General features: G+C 33.2%; 3 protein-coding genes across 4 annotated transcripts; 2 read left to right on the forward strand and 1 right to left on the reverse strand.

Moving 5' to 3' along the window:
- On the forward strand, positions 3559-5603 carry LOC104747356 (reticulon-like protein B10). 2 transcript variants are annotated; one of them, XM_010468986.2, is made up of 6 exons: positions 3559-3693; positions 3809-3989; positions 4187-4328; positions 4424-4493; positions 4596-4768; positions 5308-5603. In XM_010468986.2, exons 1-5 carry the CDS (start codon positions 3654-3656, stop codon positions 4766-4768), a joined length of 606 nt encoding a protein of 201 aa, XP_010467288.1. In that variant the 5' UTR covers positions 3559-3653; the 3' UTR covers positions 5308-5603. The 2 variants fall into 2 exon arrangements, with proteins under 2 accessions (XP_010467288.1, XP_010467289.1); XM_010468987.2 differs by having other exon boundaries at positions 5314-5588.
- Positions 5608-7529, reverse strand: LOC104747357 (protein TIC 21, chloroplastic). The gene is made up of 4 exons (XM_010468988.2): positions 7152-7529; positions 6618-6875; positions 5981-6184; positions 5608-5872 (listed from the first exon to the last, which is right to left on the reverse strand). Exons 1-4 carry the CDS (start codon positions 7464-7466, stop codon positions 5759-5761), a joined length of 891 nt encoding a protein of 296 aa, XP_010467290.1. The 5' UTR covers positions 7467-7529; the 3' UTR covers positions 5608-5758.
- Positions 11949-14824, forward strand: LOC104747358 (receptor protein kinase-like protein At4g34220). Its single transcript, XM_010468989.2, has 2 exons — positions 11949-13989; positions 14134-14824. The coding sequence occupies exons 1-2, from the start codon at positions 12294-12296 to the stop codon at positions 14682-14684; spliced, it is 2247 nt and encodes a 748-aa protein (XP_010467291.1). The 5' UTR covers positions 11949-12293; the 3' UTR covers positions 14685-14824.

The raw sequence follows: 20262 nt of genomic DNA on the forward strand, positions 1-20262 counted from the left end.
CGTTTTCTCTTTTGTATTATTTCGTTTTAATTAGGTATATACGGGCTTTACCGTCACTTTTGTTTACACACTATATGTTTATACCATTTCGTTCAGATGTGTATAATTGTGGCGTTTACTTTTTATGAATTATGAAGATGTTGTTTCTTGCTTTTGAGGATCCAATCTTATCATTGACTGATATTGTTTCCAATACATTTATTGTATTATATATTTTCTAATTAACTGCTTATGTAAACCCTTCATACGTTGATGTTGCAATAATAAGTTATTTTTTAAAAATATCTTCCGTGTAAGTGATTATGTTTGTATGCCCATGTTTTGGTCTAATATCAATAAGATCGTTTCTGTTTTTCTTTAGTTGGCTTTGAAACCAATATTGAGTTAAGCAAATAATGGGTCGAATTATGGTGTTAATAAGTAATATAAATTCATATATATATATATTGTATATATGTGACTATAAATTTAGCTAACTAAAAAATTATGTAATATTTAAATACAATCTTGAACATATATATATATATATATATTTTTTTATTTGTGGGAGGAATGTATGAAATTATTGGATAGAAGTTATTTTTGAGTTAAATGACCTTTAATTTCTTTAAAGTGAGTTAAATATTAATAAATTTTTATATGTGTCTTGACTTTTTTAAAAAGGAATACCAAGTGTTTCCTTCCAAATTTGAAGTGATATAGTATTTTAGTTTTCTTATATGATTTTATGAACTTCAATGTAAAAGTTTTTCAAAGTAATAAGTACACTCACTGATTGAATTATAAAATTTGGAGAAATGTTTATTTCGTTTAATCATCTGCTCTTTTAAATAAATTAAATAAGTATGTTGTTATTCCTACAAATAGGACAACATATATTATAGTTTAACCATGGAGTTAAGCAATGGAAATGGAACTTGTGATTGCAAGACAAAATGCTTATATGTTACACATTGATCGTTTAAAAATGAATAGGAACATCTAATTCTCAAATAAAGTTGATTGTTTTGTTAAAACCAACATATGTGAATTTAAATTTAACTATGCAAATTTAAAAAATAAATATGAATAGATTAGAAAGGCAAGAAATATAAAAGAAATTTTTTTTATATAAATAAAATAAAAATTGAAAACAATGTTAAATATATATAATACTTTCTACATTAAAATATAGAATCAAACTCTTACAAGTTACAACACATATGAGATATAACAACATTTGATATTGGTAGGAGAGGAAGAGAGAATGTTTACTATAAGATGGTAATCTAAATTGGATAATGGAGATGAATCTTTAAAAAATAGAACAATGTAATATCTATATATATATATATATAATACTTTCTAAATTAAAATATAGAATCAAACTCTTACAACACATATGAGATATAACAACATTTGATATTGGTGGGAGAGGAAGAGAGAATGATTACTTATAAGATAATAATCCAAATTAGATAAAGGAGATAAATCTTTTAAAATAAGAACAATGTAAAATATATATCATGTAGTCTCTAAAATTAAAATTTAGCATTAACAATTTACAATGATATTTCATTTTTTTTTTACAACCCATACAACAAAAATAAGAAATCAAAAAAAAAAAAAAAAAAAAACGAAAAATGATTTGAGGTATTGTAGAAGAGAATGAGAGAATGTGAAAATGAGATAGTAAAAGAATGTCAATATGAGAGAATGATAGATTGAGAGAATGCTTATTTATATGATAAGAAATGATGGAAGTTACATTTAGAACTATGGAGTTACAATAGTAATTTATTGTGTTTGAATAGAATTGAGTGGTAGAATATGATTAATGCATAATTTATTTTATTTTCAGTTATAATTTTATTTTAATGTGTGAGTTAAATGTATTGTGTTTATTGGATCTTAAATATTGTTTAAAGCAATTAGAAAGCAAATAAAAAAAAAAAAAAAAAATTAGAAAACATTAAATGAAAATCAACCAATAAGGAGAGACCAAAACCTTACATTTATATATATGATATATTGCTTTAAACTTTGAAATGAGAAATATATTATAAACAATAATTTTACATGAGAAATATATTAATTTAGCCAACCAAAATATGAATATAAGTTTAGCCAACCAAAATAAATAAAAAATATTAAAATTTAACCAAAAATAATTTCTCTTGAAAGATAATAAGTTAGTAGGAGGAATGAATTAATGTACAATTATTGGATAGGAGTTACATTTGAGTTAAATGGAGTTACATGTCTTTAATTATAAATAAATATTTTAATTTTTTATAACCTAAAATAAAAGGAATACCAAGTGGCTGAATCAAAATTCACATGATTTGGTTGTTTGTTGATATAAACTCAACACTTACACATAATATTTCAAAATAAAAAATATTACTTTTTAAGTGACAAACTAAATTAGTTTTCTTATAAAATTATATGAATTCTTCAATCTCAATAATTTTTAAAATCCCAAGGATAACTTATATTTTTTTGGTTTTCACTCATCAATTTAATTTATAGTGCTAGATTTCATACTAATGGTTTCATCTTTAGAGAATTTAGTGAAATGATATTTTTAAAATTATATTTTATTTTTATATTTAAGTTCCAGTTGAATATGTTTTGTTTTTTGGATCATTTTTTATTTTGATTAAAGACACAAAAAACCAATTGTTTAATTATGTTCTTTTTGTTTTCAAAAACCTCAAATCATAAAAAAAAAAAATATATATATATATATATATATTATATTGATCTCTGCAGATTTAACAATTGGATCACAAAACAAAATAGTCTTTATAAATGGATAAATGGATAATTATATTGATCTTTAAATATTATATTGATCTTTATAAATTATTAAAAATGATACATGAATATGTGAGATAACCAGAGACATAATAGATAATTACATATGGATCATTTCAACTTTATGATCTTATTATGTGGTGAATATTGTAAGGAAGTATGAAAATAATGACTTATAAGATGTTAATATAAAATAGAAAATGGAGATAAACATTTTAAAAGATTAAAATAAATATATAAGATATACATATCATACAAACTCTAAAACTAAGCTTTTACAATGATATTTGATTTGATTTTTTATAACCCATACAACAACAATAAAAAAAAAAAAATACAAAACAAAACAAAACAAAACAAAAAAGAGATTTGAGAGTAGTGGAAGAAGATGAGAGAATGAAAGAGTGATAGACTAAGAGAATAAGATAATGAGTATTTATAGGAAGAGAAATGATGAAAAATTACATTTAGAAAAATGAGAGTTACAATTCTAATTTATTGTTTTGTTTTAATACAATTGATTAATACAACTTAGTGGAGAAATAAAGTTAATGCATAATTTATAGGGAGAAGCTATAAAGATTTCAATTTTATATTATGTGAGTTAAATGTGAAAATTAATTGTTTTAAATTTGTATTTTAATATATATTATTTTTTTGTTAAAATTTTATGACCGAAACTCTACTTTTATATACAGTATATGATTAGATTTCACCTTAATCGTTAATTAACTTAATTCAAAATGACTTAAAATTAATAAAACGATGTGCGAACTGCGAAGAACGAAGAGACTCGAGGAAACAGTTTTGGGATTGGTGAGAAAGAGAGAAAGAGAGAGAGAGAGATCGCTCCAATGGAAGAATCTGTTCATCAATCTATTCGCTTTGGCTCAGGTTTCTCTCCACTGTTTTCATTCTTTATGGACTCCATTAACATGTAGATCTCCCCTTGAAATCGCAACGATTCCATTTCGATTTTTGAAAATTTTGTCTCAACTGATGGATGCAGTTGCGGATTTGATCATGCGGAAGAACCGACGCGGAGGGTATCTCCTACTCGGATCAACGACGCTTTTATGGTTCCTTTTCCAGAAATGTGGATACAGCTTTTTCCCCTTTGTTGTTAATACTCAGCTGCTCCTCGTCGTTATACTCTTCCTCTGGGCCAAATCTGCTATTCTCTTCAACAGGTAGCAAAATGTCACATTCGCTTCATCTACTCTAAGCTATGTTTTTAGGCTAAGTATGTAGAATTAGCTTGGTTTTGTGGGATCTAGAGTGGAGCTTATCATGTTTTAGATAAGATATGGTTACAGGACAAGTAGGTAGAAAAGTTATGCAAAAGTTGTGCTAAAACTGAATTGCTCTCTTTGCTTTGTTTGAGTAGACCTATGCCACAACTACCTAATCTTGAAATCTCTGAGGCATTTGTGTTTATGGTGGCTAATGGTATGCGAGTGTGGATTAATACCGTGCTCGCAGTTGCTCGTGATATTTACGTTGGAAGAAACGCAAAGCAACTCTTTCGGGTCAGCTTACTGTTTTCCAAGTGATTTTGTTCTTTCGTTTCTTGATTTTTAGAGTGTAGCTTAGGAAATTGAAACAGTGATATTCCTATTGGCAGGTCAGTGTTGTGTTGTGGACAGTATCATTTGTTGGCAGTTTCTTAAACTTCCTCACAATTCTCTATCTCGGTGAGTAGATTTGTTTTCCTTTGTCCTTCATTATTGATTTTGCATTCAAGACTGCTCAACTTACCTAATTGACTTTCTCTGTGTGATGATCTAAATGGATAGGTGTTGTTCTCAGTCTGTTGGTCCCCATTGTGTACGAGAGATACCAGGAACACATTGATGATAAGCTATCTTTAACACATCGAATCATTCAAACACAGTGCAGGAAGATCGACGAAAGATTACTACAGAAGATTACTGCTAAGCCTTCAAATAAGATAAAGAAGATGCAATAGGTAAGGTTACTGACCCTTGTCTAAGCATTTATCAGCTAGCCTTTTGAGATATTGTTCGATTTCATCACAGATATGTTCCTTTGATAAGGGGCTTTTGTTATGCCTAGCACATGACGATTGTAATTAGCCTAGGGGTAATTTGCAATATAGACAGTTTTTCCAGGAAAGAAATAGGAGTTTAGACTGTTGTAGCTTAGCCAGCTTAAAAACAGAGCGTACATAGGGTAGTTGAGAGCTGAAGGTTTAAAAGAGAGTGAGAGAATACGTTTGGGGGGAATTCTGGATTTTTGCATTGGTCGAGAGTTTAGAGCTGTCATTAAACAAGTTTTTCTATGGTGTACTTCTTTGGTGAATTCAATTAGAGGAGTTCACCGCTTACCATTCTATCAGCCAAGTAATGTATATTTACAATACAATAGTGAGATATGCGTAAATGTTAAGTAGATTAGATAGACATCAATGGTACGAATATTTTAAATTATCTGTATGCTGACCAGTTGGATATTTGTTAACGTCTAATATGTTTGCACTTTTTTTAGTTGCAGGCAGTGAAATAAACAAGATATAATATGGCCGAGTTGGGGAGGTAAAACTGAGGAAGTGCAACAGAGCAATGTATAACAAACTATGATATGAGTATATGAGATGAGACTTTGGTTTTCACACTCGAATCAACCCTTTAGTTGATAGGGACAATATGGATGAAGAAGTCCATGTCTATGTGTAACTTCAGGAACTAAACGTGATTGGTTCTAATTGGAAGATGGGACAGTTTTTGGCAAATATTGGTTATAATGTGGAATTGTGAGTTTATTAGTTATGTGTTACAGTTCTACGACTTGTCTACACAAGTGATAATTTATCCGATAAATCACAGTTGTAACTCAGGAACGTTACCAATGGTTTCGTTCTGAAGTTTAAGAGGAAACAACATGCCACAGATTTTACCGTTTATGATTACAAGAAGTGAGGCCACACAAAGGCAGAAACTCAAGCAACTTTAGGAGCTAAGACAGATTCCGAATTGGGCACTGTCACAGACCGCAACAGCTCCAACGAGCAAACAAGGCCTAGGAAATGAGAGAGTAAGGTATTCGCCGATGCCTGCAAAAGCAGCTCTCAAAATCAATCAGTGAAACTTACAAAAATCATTTTTGCAAATCTTTTGGTAAGACTTAGAGGGCATTAATATAGTAAAAACTTTTTGTTCACCTGAACTAGGAAGACATCAAGAGCAAGAACGGGGCTGTAACCCTGGGAGACTCCCTGGTAGAAAGGGTTAGCTGAGGTTGTTAAAGCCTTTGCAACTAAAAATCCAACCGTTGCTTGCATCCCGAGAAGTGCTGCCCCCATTCCCAAAAGATTTACCATAATCCCGCTCCTCAAACCTTTCACAACATCAGCACGTGGTGGAGCCTGAAACCAATACAGCCTTAATTAAATACTGGATTTCTCGCTTGCATACACCCAACTACGAAACTGAGTAACAGGACCCAAGAAGCAGTAACAGCAATTGGGTCCAGCTTAAGTACTTAAATATGATCAAAGGTTCAACAGCTAGTAGCATAGTAGCTACTACTATATATAGGATTCACAGACTGGTCTTTAAAAAAACAAAGTTTACCCAATTTATACACATAAGAAGCTACAAGCGCTATTGTATGAACGTTCACTTCCACAGAACGCCACTCACACCAAGAGAACTGAGTGATTTAACTTAAAAGACACATCCTAGGATCCTTACTGTTTCTACTTAGTTAATTCAAACTTTTTACACGTTAGTGAAGTCATTAGACCTTTAAAAGCAGTGAGTTGGATTAAACTACAATATAGAGGGAGACATTGTTACCTTGGCAGGGTCAATGGCAGTTCTACGGAGCCTCTCTGAAAGCCGGATATACCCAAAGGACCAGAACACCGAGACAAATGACGCAGCAATCCCACTTGCAGTCCCATAAAAGGTAGCAGGTGAAGTAGGTTTCCCTGTCACAACAATGGAGAAGGATAGAATCACAGCTGCCACAACGGTTGACACAAGCTGCCCCCAGAAACCAATACTCCCTAGCCTCTTGAAGTACCTTGACGTCTTCTCCAACCTCTTTGCTACCTGTGAAAAACCACTCACACTCTTAAAAACTCTCTTTCACCCCAATACAGTTCTTAAATCTCAATTCTGAAAAATTCAAAATCCAAATTGTTATCTACTTCCTAAAAACAAAAGCTGATTCAAGTTGAAACTGTGAATTAACGAGTTTTCATTTTCGATTTGCTCAGACACGATCGTGACAGTCTCCTTCCACCACTCGATTCAGCTAACTTAGTCAAAAAGCAAGACGAGATACTAAGATTCGAGCTGGAAAAAGCTAAAGAGAAGGAGAGAAACCTGAGCGAGCTTTGCCTTGTCGACCTCATTATCACCGGAAACGGAAGAAGGAGACGTCGGAGAGGAAAATGCCACCGTGGATGATGCGAAACTAGGTTTAGATCCTCCGATTTGGAAACCGTAGACGGACAGAGACGGTGGCGACTGGTGTGAAGAGACGGTGGCTTTCCTCTTCGGAGCCAAGAGAATTGGATTGAAAAATGGTAGGGAGCGAGTAGAGAGGCGTTGGTTGTGGCACGAGTTCTGAAAACCTGGCCGTAGAGCGACGGCGGAGACGCCGGAGGAACTCACCGGCGGCAAAAATAGTGACTGCATATTTTTTTTAGTTGAGAGTAAAGTTGTGAATTGGTTGCTGTTTAGGCTTCGTTCTATCTTAATAAGTGCAATGGGCTTTTTGCTACCTAACGGCCTTTTAGAGAATTTTTTTTTTCCTTTTTCTTTTCTTCTTTATTAACGGTCCAAAGTATTTTATTTTCTAATTTTTTTTGTTTTATCAATTTTTGTAAAAGAAAATTCTCTAAAATACTACTAAAATATAACTTTGTTTCAAAACATTATTACTAGTTTTTTTTTACAAATACCACTAAAATATATTTTTTTCAAAACTACCTAAACTAAACTAAACTTTCAACTTTCAATACCTGTATAATAAATAAATCTTAAACCGCAAATCCAAAATACTTATCAAAATTTTTAAACACTAAACTCTTTTACAATTATTTTTTAAGCTTTGTGATTTTTTTGGATTCAAAATTTGTAGTTATATTTTTCAAAAAAAAAACTAATGATGGTATTTTTAGAACAAAAACTTAGTTTAGCGGCATTTTACATTATTTTTCTTTACGAAATTTATTCTTATGGATTTTTTTTTTCTCACACCTTGTCTATGAGTATCTCAAAACTAAACAAATATAGTAGACAAAAAAACTATATTTTAAAAAACAAATTCAGAATAAATTAAAAGAATATTCAAGTTCATGAACACGACATGTACTAAACAAATGCATTAAACTCGTTAAGTACGTAATTCAAATTTGAATAAATATTAATTTCTAGATGTAAATTGAGTTTTCTGTTCTGATAAAAACATTATAAAGAAATAGGAAGAATATCAAAGATTCTTAATTAACAAAATAAAACAACGATTTGACTAATAATTTTTTTAACAACTTATATTTCTCTATACGATGGTTTAGTAAATTGTGGTACATGAAAGTGGATCAATCATATTCAGTAAGTTCTGTTCTAAATTAGTTCCAAACGAATAGCTACACAATAAGAATTGTTGCAAAAGTGTAATCTTTGAAGATTGTACAAGCAGAGAAGCATCTCTTAAGTAACTATATGCATCAGGACCACCTAAATCAGATGGTGAAACTTAAAGAGCTTTAGACCTTGAATCCTTGATCCTTGCTCTGCCATGACCACAACCTTCAACAGTTTTTTAAGGAATTATATAACCTACCATGCATATGAGGTTCCAAAGATGGGTTTCCACTAATCAGTCAGAGAGATTCTCAAGTGAAACTAACATAAACTCGTCTACTAAAATCTTGATCCAATTAGCACACCTTTGCTTTTACAAAACTCACGTAGATAGTCCTGACATCTATGACCTTACCATTATACTCTATAGCTTTCAATGCTGCTTGTGGAGTGACAAACTCTTAATTTCTTCTCCGCGATAAATTTTCCTTTGTTGGACATGCCACACTCTAGCCCCAAACTTGAAGCCATTCAAATGACTGATTGCATGCCAAAGAGAATTCGAGTTATATGTACGCATAGAGACTACAATGAATAATTAGCTAATAGTGGGCCTCTCTATCCCTAATGCAGATGTAGATACTGTGTTACCAGGTATTATTACAAGATGTTCTCATCTAATTTATCTTGAGTTGATCTCGAGATCCGATCTATTTGAATTATTACACTCATGATTCATGGCTCAAATTTGATTACAGAGATCGACAAAGTGGTGATGAACAAATTAAGCCGAAATTATGAGGATCAAATTCACCAAGCAGAGGTTAAAACCAAAGCATTTATCAACATACAGTACAGTATTCGAAAAAATCAATTTGAGACGCCTCAAGTTCTAATGTTACACATCTTTTCACATCTTGTATCTTCTTCCGCGTCCGTTTTTGACGTCTCAAGTTCTAATGAACATTTTGTTTTTTTTTTGTTAGAAGGCAAAACGCTTTAATATGTGTTTTAGGCGGAGACATATAGTAAGATTGGAAATATTCATTAGTGTATTTTTTGAGTCATCACTAACAAATATTCATTAGACATATAATAAGATTGGACCTACGCATCTTCTAAAAATTTAGTACTGTATATTTTTTTCTATTTACTCTTGTAAGCCAGTAAGTAAATTCATTTTTACAATTTTTTTTCTTTTTTTTTTTTCACTAAAATCTCAGATATTTTATTTTAACATTTGTAAATTTGTAAGTAAAAACAAATAATAAAATATATTTGCTGATACGATTTTCATATGGATGGGTTAATCAAAATTTAGTATTTGGTTTTGGTTTAAGATTTTGGGACTTGGCATCAGTTTGATAATATATAGTATACATATATTATATCCATACACACTTTACTGTAAAATATATATATTTTTTTTGGTATAAGATTTTGGGGCTTGGCATCAGTTTGGTAATATATATTTATATATATACTCTCTCTGTTTTTTTATATAAGATTTTTTTAGATTTTTGCACACAAATTAAGGAATCATTTACTTTTTGTTTATTTTTAAACAAAAACATCATTTAATATCTACTTAACACACAATTCAAATGAAAAACATATATTTGTGAGAAAATCATCTATATAACAAAAATAAATGGTCCTCTATTTTTGCATCTATTATAGAGTTTCTCTATTATAGAGGTGAGTTTTACTCCAATGGTCCTCTATTCTCACCTCTAAACTAGAAATTGCTATTTTTTCCTCTATATTTTTTCTTATATTTATAGAGGAACCCTATTTTTTTTACAAAGGTTCATCTATAAATAAAAGAAAAAATAGCAATCTATATTTTATAGAGGACCATTCGAGTAAAAGTCACCTCTATTATAGAGTTCCTCTATTATAGAGGAAAAAATAGGGAAAACCATTGGAGATGGTCTAAAAAATCATCCAAAAAAGAATAGAGGGAGTAGTATATATGTGTACACACTTGACTGTAAAATATATATATTGGTTTTGTTTAATATTTTGGGACTTTGCATCAGTTTGGTGATATATAGTATATACTAGATTAGGACCCGTGCTAGAGCACGGATTGAAATTCCTTTTATTTATATTATAATTTTAGAATAAAATACGAAACCGAAGATCATGATTAATGCTAGATTAGGACCTTAAAAACTGTTACTATCAATCATACAAATTATATTTTATATTAAAATTATAATATAAATAAAAGGAATTTCAACCCGTGCTCTAGCACGGATCCTAATCTAGCATTAAGGTTTAATTTTTAATTTCTAAATATGATCCCGAATATCACGATTAATCTTGTTAAATTTGCGAGATTTGATTCCTTTTTTATGATTGAGAGTATATTTTATCCTTTAATAACTTTTTTTTTATTGATGTGGTTTATCAATAAAATCTGTGGAAAATAAATTGGTAATATTGTGATTCTAGATATTTGGAATCATATACGTGATCTTCCGAAAATAAAGTTTGGAATATCCATGAACTATCAATTTGGAATAACTCGTTTAAGATTTTTGGTTTTATTTGTTACAATTAATATATAGATTAATTTATAACCTATTTGTAACTATTTATTAAAATTATAAAGTCTACCAAAACAATGTTGTGTACTTCCGTTTTATTATAAAGGGGATATACACACACTTGACTGTAATATATATATTTTTATACTTTCATTGTCAAATATGTTATCAAAATCAAAATCTCTCACTTACATGAAAGCCTGATTTTGCATCATAACATGCAAAAACAAGCATAAGTTACCATAAACATCATTTCTTTTTTTCTTGAGTTGATATGACAATTTCCCTTTGCAAGATTGGTATCAAAATCAGTGCATAAAACAAAATTATCGAAGAAAATATATATATATATACTTCTTGCGATTTTTTGTTTTTACCACATTGTTCTTTTGTCACTCAAGTATACATAAAAAGAAAAGAAAAAAAACTCTATGTTTAACGGAGAGAACCGTATCAACCAAGTTTATACTTCTTCTCGAGATGTGTTATTTTTCTACTTTAATGTCTAAGAAACTGTATTTTTCCTAATGAATCATACAATTGACTGAAAATGACAAAAAGAAAAAAAAAATTGTCAATTGTAAAGTTAACGTTTTAGTGTGTTTATTTTGAATATCGGTTTTTGTTAATCATGTTTTGGTTACCTGATATGTTTGAGCAATTGCAAATGATGGTAGACGACAACATTACAAAGTGTAAGGTAAGAAAGGAGCTAGCAATTGATGTTTAATGGCTTTGTTTCACTTACTTCACTCTTGGATTAGACTCATTCAGACAAAAAAAAAAGTATAAAATAAAATAAGTACATCGTTCTGCAAGTTCATGTCAACGTGTTGATTTCAATATTTTTGCCACAAAAAAGGCATGCTTTCGAACTACATAGTGAATTTTAGAAAAAATTTCAAAGAATATTTCAACTGCCACACATGATATAAATTAACAGCGTCACGTAAGGAGTAACAATCGTATTATACGCAAGTTTTAAATTCAAATTTTCGAAATCTATATTCTTTTTTGTGGTAAGAAGAAACAAAAAATAAAGATTATTATACAAAATTTTGCGGACATTTTTACGAACTTCGAAAAAAGACAAAGTACTAAATGAGAAATATCTACGACAAAAAGAATAAAAGAATAACCTGTTGACAAAAAATTAAAAATAAATAAATGACCAACCCCTCTTTTTATCTCTTATACAAACCTCACCCTCTCTAAAGCAGAACCTCATAGTTTTGCTTTGCTCCAATATCTTATAAATTTGGTGAACAGAACAATCATTACTTGCAGTGGTTCACCCTCTCTCTCTCTATCTCTCTGTCTCTCTATCATAAGAACTCATAAGCATTACTCAGAGAAAAGAGAAAACCTAAGAACTCAAACCATGACTTCCATCAGAAGCAACCTCCTCTTCCATCTTCTTCTTCTTCTCCCTTCATTACTCCAAGCTCTTAACACAGATGGTGTTGCTTTACTCTCTTTCAAATATTCCATCCTCAATGACCCTCTCTCAGTTCTACGCAACTGGAACTACGACGATGAAACACCATGCTCTTGGACCGGTGTTGCCTGTACAGAGCTTGGGAGTCCCAAAACCCCAGGTTTGCTTAGAGTGACAAGCTTGGTTCTTCCCAATAAACAGCTCCTGGGTTCTGTCTCTCCCGACTTGTTTTCGATACTACATCTAAGGATATTGGACCTCTCCAACAATTTCTTCCATGGGTCACTGCCGGATTCAGTGTCTAACGCTACTGAGCTTCGTGTTCTGTCTCTTGGGAACAACAAGGTTTCTGGTGAAGTGCCTAGTCTTATCAGCAACGTGGCTAGTCTACAGCTCTTGAATCTCTCTGCTAACGCCTTCACCGGCAAAATCCCTCCCAATCTCCCACTTCTCAAGAATCTTACAGTCATTTCCTTGGCAAAGAACTCCTTTTCAGGCAATATTCCAAGTGGGTTTGAAGCAGTACAGGTTCTAGACATCTCCTCAAATCTTCTAGACGGATCTCTTCCTCCTGATTTCGAGGGACCAAGTCTACATTACCTCAACCTATCACACAATCAAATCTCCGGCGTGATTTCTCCAGCTTTCAGCGAGAAATTTCCAGCAAGCACCATCCTCGATCTCTCCTTCAACAATCTAACAGGACCAATCCCTGGTACACCACCATTGCTTAACCAAAAGACTGAGTCCTTTTCTGGTAATATAGGCTTGTGTGGGCAACCATTGAGAACTCCTTGTTCAATCCCTTCTACTCTATCAGACCCACAAAATATCTCTGAAACTACTTCACCAGCAATAGCAGTCATGCCCAGAAATCCAATACCAACAACTCCATCAGTAGAATCACCAAATGAAACAGCCAAAAGCAAACTAAAGCCAAGCACAATCGTAGGTATTACACTTGCAGATATAGCTGGTCTAGCTATCATAGCTATGTTCATCCTATACATATACCAGATCAAGAAACGTAGAAGCTCCAAAGAATACAGCACTTTCAGCGTCTTACAAAAATGTCTGGAGAAAAACGATACATTACCAGTCAAGAAATCGAAACACAACAACATAGTCACAGCCTCAGAGGTCACGAAATCACCAGCTACAAAAACTGGATGTGGTTTGTGGATAATTCGTGGGTATGATGACACAACGTCTGCATCATCCGAGAGCGACGTAGAGAACCAGCTGCAAGACAAGAAACCGATTGAGGTATTTAATCGAACAAGTGGTGGGCGAGAAAAAGGCAACACTGAAACAAAACTAGTGACGGTCGATGGAGAGACTCAGCTAGAGCTAGATACACTGCTAAAGGCATCAGCTTACGTACTTGGTACAAGCAGAAACGGCGGAATCGTGTACAAAGCCGTGTTAGAGAACGGCTCAGCTTTTGCGGTGCGGCGGATCGGAGCGGAGTGTTGTACGGTGACGAAGTTTAAAGAATTCGAAAAGGAGGTTCTCTGTATCGCTAAACTTCGTCACCCAAATCTCGTTAGGGTTCGTGGCTTCGTCTGGGGTAACGAAGAGAAGCTTCTCATCTCCGACTATGTCCCAAATGGGACTCTACCTCTCTCCTCCATCTCCGGTAAGTTATTCAGTTTTTCATAAAAGGCCTACGTTATACTACTTAATGCTACCATACGCCCAATATGCGCATTTTAGTAACAACCAAGTTGGAAACTCAAGATTTTTTGGTTTTAACATTTATTTTTGTTTGATTCGAAAACAGCTAAATCAGGCTCGTCTTCACAGAATCCTCTCTCGTTTGAGGCAACGCTCAAGATAGCAAAGGGCATAGCTAGAGGAATGGCGTACATCCACGACAAGAAGCATGTGCACGGCAACATCAAGCCAAATAATATTCTCTTGGACTCCGAGTTTGAGCCTGTAATTACTGATATGGGACTTGATCGTCTTATGACACCGGCTCATTCACTCACGGATGGACCAATGTCGAGCTCACAGCATCATCCACCAGAGTGGTCGGCTAGCCAGAAACCAAATCCTAAATGGGATGTTTATTCCTTTGGTGTGATACTCTTGGAGCTTCTCACGGGCAAAGTTTTTTCGGTTGATCGTGATCTTGTTCGTGATTATGAGACCGATGAGAAAACTTGGTTTTTGAGGTTGGTTGATGGGACAATTAGGGTTGAGGTGGCTCGCCGCGAAGATGAGGCCGTCGCTTGCTTTAAGTTAGGCTATGGTTGTGTCTCTTCCTTGCCTCAAAAGCGACCGTCTATGAAGGATGTGGTGCAAGAGCTAGAAAAATTGTTTGTTTAATTGTACTTTATTCAAATTTAGAAAGATTGCGTAAATTTGTTGCAATGCAAATGGATTACTTTGCATCTTTTGAATTGTTGTTTAATTTTTTTTTTTTATAATTTGTTTTTAAAGAAAGTATCATGTATAAGTGAAATCATAATTAAGTGCAAATATTGTCTCATGAGAAGCTCACAAACCCCATGTAATTAGTTTTTTTAGTAAGTTTATATTCATGAAAAATACAACAAGAAAGCTACTGATCGTTTGGCTAAATAACCTTGATGCTACAAACTTTGTATCTTATTTTTATGTCCCTTTTCCATTGTAAACATCCTCCATTATGATCACTCTTCTTCTCCTTAATAAAAAGGAAGCTGTTAAAAAACAACAACAAACAACATCTCTCCTTTTCTCTTTTATAAAATCAATTTAAACATATTTCATCTGAGTGTTCTTCAATTATTCTTCATTTTCTTTTACCTTCTTTTCATTTACTGTCTGATAAGAGCTTATATTTTATCCTGTTGTGGTTCTACTTTGATACTCATATGTTGCTTTTATTAAACAAGTTTATTCGGACTATCATTAAACAATCTATATTTTGCATAGGCTTTCCAACAAAAATATAATAGTGGTCAATATACTCAATTCGGAATCTTTACAGAGAATAAATTTTTTATTGTTGTTATATAGGGGGTGTATTTAACTTCAAAATTTAAGTAAATCTATAAAAATAAAAAATTATGTTATTCAATCATGTATTTTAAAATTTTTTATGAAATCTAAAGTTATTGAATTAGTGATTTGAAAAACTAATTTAAAATCCACGGTTACTGAGAGCGTTTTAAAGATTTGGATTTTAATGATTTTAAAGGATTTTAAAGGATTTGAAAAAACAATTTTTAAAAATACAGAAATCCAAATGCTATGAATTTAGAGATTTATTAGAATTTTACAATAAAAATTAGCAACTTCCCTAAAATCATATAAAAACTCACCATAACTTAAATAATTTAAAGATATTAGATTCAATACACCCCCATAGTTTAGAAATTACTCTATTTTTAATCTTTATATATATTAATGATGAATTTATAATTTAGAAAAGCTAGTTTCTGTATTTATAGTTTTAACGACAACATTATTTATAATATCAACGATTATAAGGAGTTGATTTTTTTATGTCTTAATTTATATTTTTTAAATCATTTACAGTTTTCATATATATATATATATATACTAGCACAATCATCTTGATATTATTGTTGCAATTGATATTCTTCATTAAAAACCTTTGTTGTTTTGCTTCCTTTATATTTTTTTAGAACTTAGGTCTTCGAATTTCCTTTGCTTTTCAAGATGAAAAATAAATTAATATAAAAAATTATATGTACTTGTTGTTTCATTTTAAACAATGTCGTCCCATAGAATATTAATCAACCGATCAAGATATGTTATCTCAGTAATTAACATTTTAAAATACTAGTAATCCATTTTATTATTATTAGAATACCTATTAATAATTAGGGACAATTGCATTTTTTTTACTTTTTTTTGTGTGCACCAAATATATATTAATCAACCAAAGTTATGGGAATACACGCTAAGACAGTTCTTCGCAATAGAGTCAGCTAACACATTCGCTGTTCTCGAGATAAAGCAACAAGTAAAGCTAACACAAGAGTCTAGTAATAAGAAGATATCTGCTAAAACACCATGAACTTCCAAAATAACTGATCGAGAGTTTATAGTTTCAACCAATTGACAGTCAGATTCCAAGAAGAGGTGACTTATTGACAACTCAGTCATTTGACGGCTGACTTATTAGCAAAAGATTAATTACTAGAATGTTACGGCTGACTTATCAAACGATACAGCTGAGTTACATATTTTCAGTTGATGAAGAGGCTGAGTTTGGCAGCAATTTTTTTTGCTTTTTAATTAGTGTAATGTTTTTCATGTTGTGGCTGAGTTTTAATTAGGCCGAGTTATGGTATTGTTTGATGGCTGACTTGCCACGTCGGACGTAGCATCCATGTCAGCATTCCATGTCATCATTTTTTTCTCCGGAAATACGAAACGTCGTTCGACTCTTGTTCTTCAACTGGTTAATAAGTACACTATTTACCTTCTTATTCACCTTGTTCTTCTACTTCTTCTTCACTTTCTTCTTCACCTTGTTCTTCTACTTCTTCTCCACCTTGTTTTTCATTCGTGGATTCAGTTCCGGTACTAGTTGTGTCCGGTAATTGGATAAAGACACAGAGATATGTATTTAACTCCGACGATAGAGGGTGTATAGTTGTGCAGATAGATGGAGGCACAACACACGAGAAGCTTGTGAAACTTGTTCTTGAAGACTATAGACTGGACTCGTTTAGCCATGAGCTAAAGCTGAGCTACATGTTCTCGAACAGGGCAATGAAACATATGGCGCATGATACTCCACCAGTTTTTGTCTCCAATGATCGACAGTTGCAATGTTTTTTGGGTCTATGGAAAACCGATCAGCTACGTCTCTGTGTAGAGTTTTCGGCGAAAGAGTCTACAGAAACTAGTGGAGCTAGAGGAAGTATGATTCGGCGAAGCAGAGACTCGAAAGCAGAATCTACATACGAAGTGTGCGGTGGGGGATTTAAAGGCACTTGTTTTGATTATGGTAAGATCGTTGACAAAGAAAACGAAGAAGAAGAAGAAGAAGCTGTTGAAGTAGCATCTGACGAAGAAGAAGACGATGAATTTTCAACCCGATTTGATGTTTTCGACGACTCTGATGGTGAGTCATCTGATGACGAGAAGTTTTCTGTATTGGGCGAGCCTCAAAGTAAAGTGGAAGACCCACCTACTCCGCCTCCTTAGAATAAAGCTCATAAAGATGATAACTTTGCCGGATCGAAGATGAATCCGAAGACTATTAGGTTGGAGGTGTCAACGCTAAAAATTGCTGTAGGACAACGATACAGTAGCAAAAAGCATTTCAGGAATCACGTGAAACTTATTTCGGTTAGGGATGGATTTGATTTTAATGTACCAACCTCAAATCCGAGACAAGTGATTTTTAGGTGTTGGGTTAAAGGATGTCTTTGGAGAGTTCGTGCATCTGTACAAGGGGATGAACCGGATTTTCATGTTCGTGTATACGATTCGAAACACACATGTTCTGTGACGAAACGTTCTACTAGATGCCGCCAATCAACAGCTGATGTATTGGCAGGTCTTTACAGGGACTATCTTGGTGATCTTGGTCCGGATGTTAAACCTAAAAGTGTCGGAGTCATTTTCAATAAGCAATTTAGTCTTAAGGTAATTACTATGTTTTGACTGACTTATTGATAATAATGGTTGAGTTATAGTTATGTATAGGCTGAGTTATTTACATTTTACGGCTCATTTATTGATTATTTAAGGCTGACTTATTCGAATGTATCGGCTGAGTTATTTATATATTATGGCTGATTTATTAATTTGTTGGTGTCGACAGATGGGTTATTGGAAGGCATATCGAACGCTGCTGAATGCAAGGCAGATCGATCAGGGAACTCCTGAGGAAAGTTTTAGTGAGTTGCCTTCTTATATATAAAAGTTAAGAAGGGAAAATCCGGGTACAGGCACGCGTCTTCAAATAGGTGATGAAGATAGATTCAAATATGTTTTTATTGCTTTTGGTGCGAGTATTGCTGGGTTTGCTTTCATGCGCAAAGTTGTTGTTGTCGACTGAACGTTTCTCCATGGTAGTTACAAAGGGACGCTTCTAACAGCCCTAGCTCAGGATGGTAACTTTCAAATTTTCCCATTGGCTTTCGCTGTTGTTGACACTGAAAATGATGAGTCTTGGCGTTGGCTCTTTACACAACTCAAAGTTGCCATTCTAGACGAAAAGGATCTTGCGATAATCTCCGACAGACATAAGACAATAGGGAAAGCGATTGGTCAAGTGTATATGTTGGGTTCGCGTGGAATTTGCACTTACCATTTGTATAAGAACATCTTGGTGAAGTTCAAAGGAAAATATTTGTTTCCTTTGGTGAAAAAAGCGGCAAAGTGTTTTAGGCTAACTGATTTTAATGAGGCTTTCAATGAGATTGAAGCACGTCATCCCGAACTACATGGATACCTCCAACGAGCTGGTGTCCGAATGTGGGCGCGTGTTCATTTCCCGGGTGAAAGGTACAATTTAATGACAACGAATATTGCAGAATCAATGAACAATGCACTGTCAAATGCTAGAAGTCTTCCCATAGTTCGACTTCTAGAATCGATATGGGATATGATGACCATATGGATTTCTGAACAGAGAGAGGATGCAAAATCGCAGCTAACAACGCTCACTCGAGGTGTTGAGAAACTGTTACAGGTAAGTTTACATAAGTCAGTCATCAATGTTGATAACTCAGTCATAACAGTTACAATATCTCAGCCGTTATTGTTTCCTTATCTCAGCCATTACCATAGTTTTCATAACTCAGCCATTGTTGTTTCAATAACTCAGCCGTAATTGTTTTCATAACTCAGCCTAAAACGTTTCTTAATAGGATCGTGTCACAGCAGCAAGACTTATGGAGGTACAAACGATTGTTGCTGTACATGTGCAAGTGAAATATGGATCATCTTTGCATGTTGTAAATTTAGAAATAAAAAGTTGCACATGTCGTCGTTTCGACCACGAGAAAATACCATGCATCCATGCAATCGCAGCTGCAGAGCATATGCATGTGTCTCGTATATCCATGTGCGATCCAAAATTTAGGAGTGTCGATTTGGTTAACGGATGGGCTGGTTCAATCATACCTCCAGATGAATCATTCCCTTCTCCTGAAGTTGTGTATAATCATAAGTGCTTGCCTCCGATTGTTGTGAACCAGCCAGGAAGGCCAAAGAAGCGTAGGATTAAATCATCTTTGGAAGTTGCTACTGGAAATAAACGCCCTAGGAAGCAACACGCATGTTCGCGATGTAAGCAAGTTGGGCACAATGCGAAAACTTGTGCTCTATAGTTAGGGAGATTTATTTTATTTTATGTTATTACTCATCTGTAAAGTACTATAACTCAGCCATCACATGAATTGATAACTCAGCTATAACTCACTATAACTCAGCCATCACATGAATCGACGAGACATTTCGTCCCGTATCACGATAACTCAGCCGTCATAAAATATAACTCAGCCATATAATCAGTCGTATATATATCAGTCGTTTGTTTCATATTGTTTCTTTCAATAACTCAGTCATAACTCACTATAACTCAGCCATGACATGAATCGACTATATCTTTTGTTTTCCTGTAAAATTATAACTCAGCCGTTAAGCAATATTTTGGCAAGTTAACCTAATAATAGACGCAGCCTTTCTTTTGATAACTCATCCGTTATTCACTATAACTCAGCCATGACATGAATCGACTATATCTTTTGTTTTCCTGTAAAATTATAACTCAGCCGTTAAGCAATATTTTGGCAAGTTAACCTAATAATAGACGCAGCCTTTCTTTTGATAACTCATCCGTTATTCACTATAACTCAGCCGTCACATGAATCGACGTGACCTTTCGTTTTCCCGTAAAACTATAACTCAGCCTCAAAGTGAGAGTAGATAC

Source organism: Camelina sativa, chromosome 15 (assembly GCF_000633955.1).
Source record: "Camelina sativa cultivar DH55 chromosome 15, Cs, whole genome shotgun sequence".
NCBI lineage: Eukaryota > Viridiplantae > Streptophyta > Magnoliopsida > Brassicales > Brassicaceae > Camelina > Camelina sativa.